Raw genomic sequence first — 13,417 nt, 5'->3', positions numbered from 1 at the left:
CTTTTAGAAGCATCCAGGAAACCTAACCATATTCTTACTATTTCTATAGGATTTCATTTTTAAATAATGGAAACTAAGCCCTTTTTTACGTTCAGGGCTGCTTTCATCTGTGTTTTAATAATCTCTGTGGGATGTGTTCTTACTAATAAGGCTGTGTATCGTGGGGGGTAAGGGTGAATACTCTTTCTCTTTCGCTTATATTTTATAATCTTGTCAGGACTTAAGAAATACTAAATCTTTGAGTGAAAATATGTCTGTAAAGTATAATCTTTCCTCCTGACCTGTTTGTTGAAACATTACTTGAATTCAGCTAGAATGACAAAGTGACGTTAATCAACTCTTCTTAGTGTGTTTTATTTTTTGTCTTGTATTAATAAACGCTCATATGTGTCCATCATGCAAGATTGACTACTAAGTAAACAGGAATTTTCCTTCCACTGTTTCAGGCCGGAGCCTCAGCAGAAAGCTCCCTTAGTTCCTCCACCGCCCCCCCCGCCGCCCCCGCCGCCCCTGCCGGACCCCACACCCCCAGAGCCGGAGGAGGAGATCCTAGGATCCGACGATGAGGAGCAGGAGGACCCTGCCGACTACTGCAAAGGTGATATGCTCGTGGGGTTTGTCAGGCCGAGCGAATGAGGCTGATCGCTTGGTCTTTATTTTTTTTATTTTTTATTTTTTTAAAGATTTTATTTATTTATTTGACAGAGAGAGATCACAAGTAGGCAGAGAGGCAGGCAGAGAGAGAGAGAAGGAAGCAGGCTCCCTGCTGAGCAGAGAGCCCGATGCGGGCCTCGATCCCAGGACCCTGAGATCATGACCTGAGCTGAAGGCAGTGGCTTAACCCACTGAGCCACCCAGGCGCCCCCGACGCTTGGTCTTTATTAAATTAACCTCTTGGTGTCAATATCATTTTTAATTTCTGGGTCATTGAATATAGAATGATACCCCAGAATGTAAGAAACATCAGAAGGAAAACTGTATCCGATAGAAAATATATACATACGTACATTCACACTGAGTACTTACCAGAGGATTTAAATCTACTAATAGAATTAAAGATAGTATTAAGCAACAATTAAAGATAAAAACGGAATAAGCCATCTAGGAAGAACATAGAGACTTGAAGTTACCAGGCTCCTGAGGGGGCCAGTTTAACTCTTGTGCAAGACTTTTGACTTCACGTTTCAGGCTGCTAAGACTAACAAGGAACCAGCCCTTTCTCTGTATAGCATTGAATTACATAGTATTCATTGTCTGTGGAAAGAAAGCCTGTTCATTTGTTTACAGAAACAGGCATTTTCCTGGCATTGTGCTCAATGAAAAAGACATTCTGTGGGTTCTACCATTGTGTGACATAGTGGATTATATTTTTAGCTGTGATTTTGCAGAAGACACAGAAATTACTCAAGTGAGGGGCGCCTGGGTGGCTCAGTCAGTTAAGCGTCTGCCTTTGGCTCAGGTCATGATCCCGGGGTCCTGGAATCAGGTCCCGTATCAGGCTCCCTGGTCAGCAGAGAGTCTGCTTCTTCCTCTGCCTACTGCTCCCTCGGCTTGTGTGCACGGGCACGTACTCTGTCTCTGACAAATTAAATAAAATCTCTAAAAAAATTACTCAAGCAAAGTGTTGCTGTATTGATGTTTCCTAAAGATTAAGAACATAGAGTTAAACTCCTTAAAACACCAAGCATATTGTATGATGATTATTGAGAACAGTGGGATCCAGACTCTATACTTGGTGTAGATGGGACTCTGAGAATGCAGGAGAAGGGAAGTTGCTGTGCCCATTTGACTCCTTTTTTTACTTAACTTACTCATCTGGACTTTCACTCTGTCTAATAGAAAATTATCACAGTCTGATAGTCTGAGCTTCTGAACATGTGATGAAACACTGATTTGCTACAGATTAAGATAGATGTAAAGCAGATTCTGTACAGAATAATAATAGATGGTAGAAGATGGATACCTGTTTAGGCCATAGAGCATTAAAGACTCTCTGGCTTTGTAGTGTCACTTACCTCGTGATTACAGGCCATTCATGTATTGGTTATGAGAACATTGTGCTTTTTAGTTACCTATTAGGAGGAAGAGAAAATTATGTTCTGCTGTAAAAGTTTAAGAACCAATCTTCCACTCTGACCTCATTGTTCCAAGAATGGGTTTCTACACGTGGAATCTGTGTTTTCTTTAGGAAAAGGAGTAGATCTTCAGCATTTTTATGAGGAGTGATTGTGACCCCAGAGGTCTTTGCCATCTGCTATGAAATATAACAGGAGTCTGTGGAAAGGTGAAAAGAAGAGGTTTTGTATCCCCCCTCTTAATCTGCATTTCTTGGTTCATAAATGAAGTTGTTTGAAAAGGAGATGCGGACAGTTGTCTTTCAATTTTACTGCTTAGGCCAGAGCATTAGGTTGGTTCTGTAGGAACATTTCTTTTTAGCACAAGGGCCCCACAGTGCTAGAATGAGAGCCCTTTGCCTCACATCTGGCTCTGAAGCGTGTGGGTCGGAAGATGTAACCAGTGCTCTTGTTTATCCCTTTCCAGTCTGTAGATCCACACAGTGGACACCTCAGACCAAAATACAGGCCTGTGAATGAAGGATTTCACAGTCAGGGCTGATTTTAGGTAACATTTACTGAACTCTAAACATCTTAGAGTATTAAAGTCAGCCTCACTAAAGCATGTGCGAGAGAGAAGTTTCTCTCTCTCGCTCTCTCTCTGTCTTTCCTGATTTTGCTGTTACTTGTGCGTCTAGTCAGTATTACACATACCAGATGCTTTACTCTGTGAATTTTGTATGTAGATCAGAACCCTTTGTCCAAGATAACCAAGGTAAATGCATTCAAGGAGTCTGTGAAAATGATTGGGAATGTCTGGGACTAGAACTGCGCCCCACCCCCACCCTCCAGCCCTGAATAGTTTAAATTTCCAACATGCTGCTTATTCACCCCTGAGTTATTTAGCATATTTTGTCCACAATCAGGTACATTCTTCTTTATAAGTACAATGCAACCATCAAGATCAAGAAGTTAACATTGTAATAGTTCTGCCCTACATTCCTCGGACTCTGTTCAGGTTTTGCCAGCTGCCAGTATTGTCCTTTATGTGAAACCAGTTCTTCTCAGAATCATGTTACATTTGTTTTCTTGTGTTAAAAAATAAAATTCAACTGAATAGATTTGGAGATCTAGTTGGCTTTATTAAGCTTTTCACGAATTGGACAGCATCTGTAATCCAGCAAGTGGAGTTGCTCCTCGGAGTTGTGACAGAGAGCTTTCTCTAGGAAAGAGGGTGAGTCTTGGAGTTACTACCAAGAGGAATGATTATTTCCTGCCAGGATTTTTTCCTTCAAATGAGGAGAGCGGAGAGCAGAGAGTGAGGTGGCAGCATTTTTATCATGCAGATTACCTCACTGTACTTATCAGGAAACTCCTGGTTGACTCCTAAAAGGTCACATTCCTGGGGTAGTTTGAAACTATAATTCAGTCTTGGTTTGACCTGTTGGGGGACAAATGACTTGTTGGGCTTGTTTTTTTCTTTGTGAACACTTGTTTCTTTAATCTGGAATAGTTCCTTAATCTTTTCTTGGCTTTCATGACCGACATTTTTGAAGATTGTGGTCAGTTATTTTGTATAATGTTTTTTAATTTGGTAAACTTCTTTATTTTGTAGATTTTGTTTGTTTGTTTTTAAAATAATCTCTATACCCAAGGTTGAACTCCAGCTCACAGCCCTGCGAGTAAGAAAGGCGTGCTCTGCTGACTCAGCCAGCCATGTCCCCCCACCCCCACCCCACCCCCATGTTTCTTAGTTTGGAGTATCAGAAAAGTGTTGTGAAGCACCTGGGTGGCTCATTCTGTTAGGCATCTGCCTTTGGCTTGGGTCATCATCCTGGGGTCCTAGGCTCAAGGGGCCCGGCTCTCTGCTCTGTGCTCAGTGGGCTCTGTGCTCAGTGGGGAGCCTGCTCCTCTCTCTCGCTCTGCTGCTCCCCCTTCTTGTATTCTCTTGCTCTCTGTGAAGTAAATGAATAAAATCGTTTTAAAAAAAAAAATCCAGAAAAGTATTGCTCTTTGGGAAGTGTTCTCTTAGCACGTTATTTTACCAAGAAGCGCAGTGTTTTGGTTTATACCATTGGAGTTGATGTGGTCACTTTGTTTAGCACAGTGTCTGCCAGATGATCTGTTCTGTGAAGTTACTTTTTCCCGCTGGTCGTAAATACAGATTTTATTGAGGGTTACTTCTTTGAGACTGTTTAAGTACCCTCTTGTCAACAAATATATTTCCTTCTTTCTCTCCTTTCTTTCTCTTCCTGTCTTCCATTCCTTCCATCCGTCTCCCTGTCTTGTCTGTCTGGCTATGTCACATGGACTCATTCATGGACTTCCCTATTCAGTGAGTTCTAATCAGTTCCTCTCCTTATTTGTTTGGGTTCGTGGCTTATCCCACATTTGGCCATTAGGAGTTCTTTCAGGTTGATTCTGTGTCCTTTCTAGATGTCCTTGTCATTCTTTGAGCACTTGCTTACTTTCAAGTATAGCAAACTGTTCCAGGCTTGTATTTTCCCTACCCCAGCCCTGGAGTCCACTCTTTCTACAAGGATCCCTGGTCTCTTTTAGGGGAGGACAGGATTTAGAAAACAAGATCTGGGCATTGGATGTGATTATCATCACTGGGGTATCAGTGTTTGTAGATCTCTTAGCATAGGTCTAGGGAGACACACATTTTTTTATGTTTATATATATTTCTATATTTATGCTTATTTCTGTTTTTACTTATGTATTTATTAAGATATGTGAATTTAATCAGGTAGCTCTAATTCCACTCTAATACCAGGGGATTCAGCCCAGTTTTCTCCCTTTCTGTATTTCTGGGTTTCTTTCTTTCTTTGACAGTAAGAGGCTAGGCTCTCATTATTCTCATTACATTTAATTATTTGATTAATTTCCTTGTACGTGATGAGTCACGGATCGCTGTCTCTGCTTCAGAGGGCATCTCCCCCCTTTGCCCTTGCCTAGCCCGTGATCGGATACCTGTGTCGCCCCACCCTGTCTCGTGACTGCGGACTGAATTGTTCGGGCAGGGGGAAGGGGAGGGATGGCTTTTGCAGTTTTTAGGGGTGGGTTTTACTTAGTCTGAGGAGGTGTCTTGTCTGTTTCCTGTCCCTTCTGTTTTCTTTGACTTCATTCCTAGAGAACCTCTGCCCTACCAACCACTTCTTAGTATTCACAAAGTAAAATAAAATGTCAACAACAAAACACAATACCTGTTTTATCTCTTCACAAAAGAAGTGTTTGTTCACCTCAGGAAACAGGTCGTGGGTTGGAGTGTGCAGTCACCTGGAATCCCAGTGTCCCACAGGAGCTGTGCTAAGCGTCTGGGTCTCTGCCCTCCTGGATCATTCATGACCAACCAACCTTCCTTTTCATCTCTTTACATGTCTTTCCCCATTCGAAACATAGGAAACCTCAGCTACCTGAGCCCAAAGGCCACTGTTTAGAGTTCTAATATCGCTAACGCATTCTTCCTTGTTCCTTTTTACTTGGCTGTGCATTCTCTGTCTTCACGGCTGGCTTGTTCCCACTCCTTTTATTTTTCATTCTCCCATCAGACCCAGTAGGACTGTGGACTTTGGTGTCTGAGTCCAGAATCCAGCTTCTCAGCTCAGAGAAGCCTCAGTCAGGCTCTTTGCCCTCCAGGCGTCAGCTTCTTCATCTGTGATGGAATATCCTCTCCCCGTGTAATATGACACACAACCACATCATACCACCTAAGATTTTATTAGGATGAAAATGGGACCAATACACCAAGTATGTGCCATACTGCCTGGTACATAGAAGGTGCTTAAGAAGCGTGAATTTTATTTCCCTCCGTCCTGCCCTTGTTCCTTCGTTCTCCTGCATTCGTTCCCTCCTGTGCTTTCATGCTGGTCCCCTTTGTGCCGCCCCTTTGGGGTCTTCGCTGCCTCACTGTGCCGGGCTTGTTGCCCCGGCCTCCGGAGAGAGAGAGCCATGTCACGTGGCCTCTCTCTCCATGTCACGTGGCCTCTCTCTCCATGTCTCGTTTTGGTGTCTCCTCTGGTCAGTTGTCTCAGGCGAGAACTGTAGCAGCAGGCAGGGCAGTTTGTTCAGATTCCTGCTTCCAAGCCTGGAAGATAACAAGGGTCAGACACAGGGCGAGCCACTGAACAGACACTTCCGGGAGGCCCTTGTGCCTCATGCGCACGCTCCGTGAGTTTGAACATAAAGCCTCCTCGCCAGAGTGGAACCTGGTCGTTCAGGGAGACTGCGGCGCTGGTGGCTCTGCAGAGTGTGACCTCAGAATGGCTGGGGGTGTCCGCTGGATGTTCCTGGGCTGGACTGTAACCCCCGGACTGGGATTTAAGCGAGGACGACCCGCACCCCTACGTATTTCAGAGCCTCGTTAGGCCCCGCTAAGGTACGTGGGTGCCTCTGCACCTCAAAGCCAGCACAGAGAAGTGCCTTCTGGTCGCTTCACCGTAGGTGACTGAGGTGCGTGAGGGGAATTACTGGCTTGGGACGGCCTTGTGTCTGAACGTTTCTCCCACCCTCAGCACAGGCTTGCTATGGGGACTGGTCAGTGGTGACGGTCAGAACATCATTTGATTAGATCATCCTGCCTGCCCTGCCTCCTTGGAGATCCTCGCCTAAATCGTTCTTCAGTAAGTTGGCAACTTGTACACTTTCATCGGGTATTATTTCTGGAGACCTTGATTTCAACACTTTTGTGGTCTGACTTGGTAAGCGTGTGTCATTTCCTCAGAAAGGCCTTCTTTAAACCCTGAGTCACATCTTCCTTAGGCCCCTGCCTCTGCCCCCAACAAGAGCGTGTCCCAGAGCCTCCCAGCCCCCAGCTGGCACCAGGGTGTGTAATTCTACAGTTATTTTTCGGTTCATTTGTGATCTCCTCCTCCTCAGTTTGGAAAATTCCCTGTAGTCAGGGGCTGTGTATTGTCAGCCCCCCTGCGTGTGTACTCTCCGCAGTGCAATAAGTATTTTTGGTTGGATGAAGGAACTGTCTCTAGTGTTAAGTTACAGTGGATGGACAGATGACGCCGATGTTTCCCGTGTGTCTCAGAAGGCCTGTCAAGAGTGAGGAGGTTGACATGCCGTGAAGGGGACACAAGTCAGAATACAGATTTCGTTTCTTCCCTAGATCTTTTTAAAATGACCCGTAATGCTCCAGAGGTCTTATTTATTATCCACGTTTGAGTAGCTTCCAGTTGGTTCCTTTTGAAACTTAGAAATTTCTTCAAAAGGTAGGATAAACAGTATAAATATTCACACAGTATAAACATGTCTGATGACTTTCTTACATACAACTTGCCTTTCCATCTATGAAAAGTTTGGATTGGCTGAATTTTAATAACTGAATATTTCACATTGATGGTTATATGTTCTCACTGGCCTTGTCTTTCTACAGTGTGTGCCTTGGGACTATTATAGCTTTAGCTTGTCTTAAAATAAGAACACAGTACACCTTACATAGGGTTGCCTTAGAAACCAGTGTCATACAGCTTGTATTTTATAGAAGTGTCATCCTTAGTTTGCTTTTTTCCCTTTTTTTGGTGTGGGGGGGGAGGGTTATAAAAAAGATCACCTTTATTCATTCAATTCTTTTCCTTATAAACCACTAAGGCTGTGCACACCTTAATCCTACCGTGGTTGTGTATGTTTTTAAAATTATTCGGCTTAATTTGGCGTACCTGAAACCTTAAAAAGAAACTCTGCTTATCTGTGTGAGAAAAGTCATAGATGCTCCTGAGTTAATCACAGAAGGCCTCATTACGTTTCTTTCGTGGAGACTGAGGACATCCTGACACCTGATAGGCCTGCCGGTGCTGCCAGTTGCCACTGACAGGGGGATGGATCACTAAGCGTTAGTTAGCATGACGGTTCAATTCTTTGAGGCTTACTCTGTGTCAGGTGTTATGTTTTACCTCAGGGACTAGGAAGGTGAATTAGAAAGAAGCCCCGACTCCCCGGGAGTTCGTGGGCTTGGGACTTTGCCGCTAGAGTAGGTAGAAGCCAGTCAGTCCTTCGTTGCTCTTGCCTTTGCAGTTCGTCCCTGGCACCTGGTAGAATAATGTGTGGCTTGTTGAGTAGTAACTGAAGAGGCCACATCGAGAAATTACTTAAATAGCCTTTTTTACCTTTACTGTGTGGTTAATAATTGTAAGAGGGAAAAGGAAGATTGGTGAGAGCTTTTAGAGGATTGGTGTATTTGGTTAGAGGTAAAAGACTTCCTAGAAGGTGTTAAAGGGGGCCTTGCCACTGGAGAATTATTGGACTTTACTGATGGCACAGGACACTTCTCTGATTCAGCCCTGGAGGCTGGAACCAGTGTTTCTGGAAAGCGCTGGAGGCTCTTGTTTTCCTAGCCCATGGTGAGCTAAAGGCTGATGCATAGATTAGGTTGAAGAGGAATTTGGGAGCATCATGTAGAGGATGAAGATGAGGGAAAGAAATTTGTACATGAAGTAAATTAAAACACCGGGTAGTAAGATATGAAGGAACACAGATTAGTTCTGTGTCTATGTAGATTTCTTGGGATTTTCTGCACACGGGTCATTTATCATATCCCAGAGTGTCATGCAGATACTTGTTTTCCTCAACATTCTTTATGTATTTTATTTCTCTTTCTTGCTTCCTTGCTCCCTTGCCGAAGGTTGAATAGAAGTGTGGTAAGAGTGGACATCATCGATTGTTTCTGACCTTACAGTAGATGTGTAGGTATTTTTTAGCTCTCTTTGAAAGGTTGTGATGGATCATAGATTTAAATGTAAAGCTAAAATTATAAAGCTTAAAGTAAGATATCTTCACAAACTTGCAGTAGGGAAGATTTCTTAGAGAATATGCAAGATGTATTAACTACAAAATAAAAATTAATATATTTGATTTCATCAAAATAAAAAAGTATTTTCAGATTTAAAGGCACTTTTAAAAATGAAAAGACTAGTCTCAGACTAGAAGAAAATACTGGTTACCTAGATAGCTGACAAAGAGTGTGATTGGGAGAACAAGAATGGGAAGTCTGGAGAAATATTCTTCATGTTGATTAAGGTGTATACATTTGTCAAATATCAGGGAATTATGTAATAAGATGTTTGACTTCATTGTATGTAAATTTTAACTCCATTTTTAAATTTTTATTATTTTTTACTTATTTGTCAGAAAAAGAGAGAGCGAGTGCACAAGCAGGGGGATCAACAGGCAGAGGGAAAAGCAGGCCCCTCACTGAGCAAAGATCCCAATGTGGGACTTGATCCTAGGAACCCAGGATCATGACCTGAGGTGAACGCAGACACTTAACTGACTGGGTCACACAGGCGTCTCAGTTTTACCTCAACTTAAAAAATTGTTGCCATACCTAGTTAATGTGGATTATAGGATTTCTTGTGTGTGTGTGTGTGTGTGTGTGTGTGTGTGTGTTACCGCTTTGTCTTAATTTTTCTTGATTTTTTGTACTAAGCATGCGTTTTTTTGTAAATAGAAAAAAAAATGTTTAAAAAAGAGAAACAGAGTGGGAAGCCATTGCAGATTTTGCATGGGCAGTGGCTGTATTTAAGAAAGATTCATTTGTCAATCTTGAATGCTCAGAGAGAGAAGATACATATAATGGAGGGGTCAGAAAGCAAGTAGCATCATAGAGGAAGCATCTCTGTCTTTGACAAAAGACTGACCATAGAGGACAGGGTTTTGAACTGTGTGTGGTGGGACTGGAAGAAGAGAGTGCATTCTGGACGTCTTTTTTTTTTTTTTAAAGGACTCTGAATTCTGAATCTGATTGCCATTTCTTCTTTGTTTAGGATGTTATTTGGCTATTAAAGAACTCAGAGCCAAATGTGCAACCCTCCTATTAAAAAATGAGCAAGAATTTCCAGCATTGTATTCTGTCTATTAACTTCACTGCAACATTATTCTATTTTATTTTTTTCAAGGCTATTTTTTCTTTGCCCCAATTTCCTTCTAATTTTGTATCTTTTACCGTGGTTTTATGAACTGCCTCAATTCCTTATTGGAAAGAGTGGATTTGGAGCTATTAACAGGAACAGTGAAATCACAGTTGGTCTGGGGAAATTTTGAGTTTGACTTTATTCATTTAGTTTAAAGACACTGGCGTAGATATCAAGAAGACAGCTGGAAATAGGAATCCGGGGCTCAGAAGAGCTTCTAGGAAATGGTGTAGTAAGGAAGCAACGCTGCTGGGGCACCTGGGTAGCTCAGGTGGTTAAGCCTTAGAGTCATGATGTAATGCTCGCAGAAGAGGGCACCTGGATGCTTTGCATTTGGGAGCCTCCTAAAGCCTGCCTTACCTCTCTTCCCTGGGTTGACTGTCATCTGTGGCCCTTATGTTGTAATAAAATGTAATCATGAGTATGACAGCCTTCAGGGAGTTCTGTGAGTTCTTAGGGATTAACTGTTGCAGCCAAGCCTGTCTTTGGAACCTGCAGAATTGCAGTTGGTGTCAGCGGGGGGTCTCTGGGACTCCTCAGCTCCAGGGTTCTGTGGTTCTTGTGACTCTTCCCAAACCTTGCACAAGAACTACAGATCTGATAGGAAAGCAAATCGTGGAAGAGATGTTAAGTGAATACAAAAGATGCAATAAGGCTGTTCACTGACAGGCCTTTGGGAGAGGCCATGGAATGTAGGAGGAGAAGGAACAAGGTGAGAGAGAGAGCAGGCAGGGAAGTAGGAGAGCAGCCAGAACTGGGGTTCGGCTTGACATGGAGCGGATCGAGGAACTGGCAGACAGCAGCTGTTGGTCTCTGTGCGTAGTTAGTTGTGTAACTGGAGTTTTCCATTTTTTGGTGCAGAGGGGTCTTTTTTTTCTTTAAAGATTTTTTTTTTTTCCTTAGTCAGAGGGAGAGATCACAAGTAGGCAGAGAGAGAGGGGAAGCAGGCTCCCCACTGAGCAGAGTCTGATGCAGGGCTTGATCCCAGGGCTGTGAGATCATGACCTGAGCCAAAGGTGGAAGCTTAACCCACTGAGCCACCCAGGTGCCCTGTGGGGTCTTAATCGTCTTCTCAATGTCTGTGGTTCTTGCCCTACCTGTCATCGTTGGCCATCGTTGGGTCTGCATGTCCCCAGAGGTGGGTGGCATGGGATTGGGGCCAGTGCCACCACATGCTGTCTGCCATGGACTTTCCCTCTCGCCTCTCTCAGCCTCTCGCTGACCCAATGCTGCTGGTACCTGCTGTGAGATTGCTCCTGGCTATGCTGTGGGGCTGTCCCTGCTGTGCTGGGTGCCAGAGCAGGACCGGGTGGTGCAGCCCAAATTCCTCCTCTGTTTTCACTTAGTCCAGCAGGGGTCTGCACAGCATTGCCCTCACTCTATTCCTCCCTGTCCCCCCTGTGCAAACACTTCCTGCGGTCGCCCCACAGCCCCCTCCCTGCTTGTCTGCACTACGGGGCCCAGGAGGCTGGATCTCGGAAGAGTCTGCAGGCCATGTGAGGGCTCACTTCTCTGTCCCATCCTCTCCCAGTCCACTTACCAGCTCACTGGACCGTAACTTCCTTTACTTTCCTTCTTTGACCCCAAACTGATACATTCTAGCTCTTTGGGCCTGTCTACCAGTTCTCTCAGTGGGCCCCAAGCATGTTTGATTCTTTTGGGACCTAAATTAGGATTTTGAAAACATTTACAAACAGAACCAAGTAATGAGACAAGTTTTTAGAATAATTTATTTTCTCTCTTTTTGAATTTATTTTTACTAAGGTATAATTGACATACAACACTCTGTAAGATGTACATTGTGTAAGTAAGGTGTTCACTTGATACATTGGTATACTGAACTGTGATTACTACCTTAGTGTTAGGTAACACTTTTATCATGTCACATAATTATCATTTCCTTTTCATAGTGGGAACGATTACAGTCTAGTCTCTTAGCAACTTTGAAGTTTACAATAGAGTTGCCTGTGTTTTTTATTTCTCTCTTGAGGCTTGTATAAAAAAGAGCTGTATTCTTAAGAGTTCCTTATCCAGATCCCTCTCTCGCTCCCTCTTAGCATTGATATTCTGAATTGGTAGGATGGATTGGGCAGGGTGATTTTCCTATTTATCTGTACCAGATCCTGTTTTAACCTAGAACTGAAAAGACTGAAATGAAGTAAAGCAGTTTTAGATTTTGTTGAAGGGTTTTTCTTTTTCTTTTTCCTTCTATTTGGTATTGACTAGCAGTACTTGAAAACTTGCTTCCCCCCCCCCCATACAGTTTTCTGTATTGATTACAATAGCCCCCCAACCCCAAACCACTAGGGTTATGTTCCAGGACCCGCATGAATGCCTGAAGCTGCAGGGAGTGGCAAACCCTATGTATATGTTTTTCCTATACATACATGCTTGTGATGAAGTTTAAGTTCTAAATAAATCAGGCACAGTAAAAAGATTAACAACAATAATAAAATAGAACAAGTATAATAATATACTGTAATCAAAGTTATGTGGTCACGTGCTTGCTCTCTCTCTCTCTGAAAATGTCTTATTGTTCTCTGTTCTCCCTTCTTGTTTTTGTAGTGATGTAAGATGATAAAATAGCCTCCTTCGGGGCATCCTGGGTGGCTCAGTCTGTTAAGTTTTTGCCTTCGGCTCAGGTTGTGATCTCAGGGTCCTGGGATCGAGCCCCGTGTTGGCTGCCTGCTTCTCCCTCTCCCTTTGCTTCTCCCCACATGCTTGTGCTCACTCTCTGTCAAATAAATAAATAAAGTAGTTAAGAAGAAAAAAAAAGAAGCCTGCTAGATGAGATGAAGTGAGGTGAATGATGTAGGTATCGTGACCTCATGTTAGGCTGCTTGTTGTTCTTCTGGTGACATGCAGAGGGAGGCTCACCTGCTTCCCGGCTGCCGTTGGCCATGCTAGTGCAAACAATGGAAGGGGGGTACTTTACATAGAATTTACCACTTTAGAAGCTACAGTTCATTGTTTTTCAGTATATTTACAGATTGGGCAACTATTAGCACTAATTCCATAACATTTTCATCAAAATGAAACCAAAAAAGAAACATGTTCATTAACAGTCAGTCCTCATCCCTATTCTTCCCAGTCCCAGGCAACAACTAATCTACTTTCTTTCTTTATGGAATTGCTTATTCTGGACATTTCATGTAAACAGAGTCCTGTAGTACGTAGTCTTCTGTAGCTGGCATACTTTGCATCTTTTTAACTTTGGTCCATGTTGTAGTGTATGTTACTACTTTATACCTTCTTACACTGCAATATGCTGTGCTTGAGATGTATTACATTTTGTTTGTCCATTTATCAGTTGATTTACATTGTGTCTCTCTCTCTCTTTTTTTTTTTTTGGCTACTAATAATATGCTACTGTGTGTGTATGTATGTCTGTGTGTGTGTATGTGTGGGTATTTGTATCTGAGGTTTTTTTTTGTTTTTTTTTTTTTT

General features: G+C 43.0%; 1 protein-coding gene across 4 annotated transcripts in view; it reads left to right on the top strand.

Annotated features, from left to right (window-relative positions):
• SRPK2 (SRSF protein kinase 2) overlaps positions 1–13,417 on the top strand; it is a 145,575-nt gene that overhangs the window by 66,958 nt on the left and 65,200 nt on the right. For all 4 annotated transcript variants that reach the window (XM_059397008.1, XM_059397010.1, XM_059397009.1 and 1 more), the window contains one exon: positions 447–598. In XM_059397008.1, the coding sequence (XP_059252991.1) occupies positions 447–598 (152 nt within the window). The remainder of the gene's footprint in view (positions 1–446; positions 599–13,417) is intronic.

This window comes from Mustela nigripes, chromosome 4 (assembly GCF_022355385.1).
Source record: "Mustela nigripes isolate SB6536 chromosome 4, MUSNIG.SB6536, whole genome shotgun sequence".
Taxonomy (NCBI): domain Eukaryota; kingdom Metazoa; phylum Chordata; class Mammalia; order Carnivora; family Mustelidae; genus Mustela; species Mustela nigripes.
Note: the sequence above shows the minus strand (reverse complement) of the source record. Positions and strands in the feature narration are given on the sequence as shown.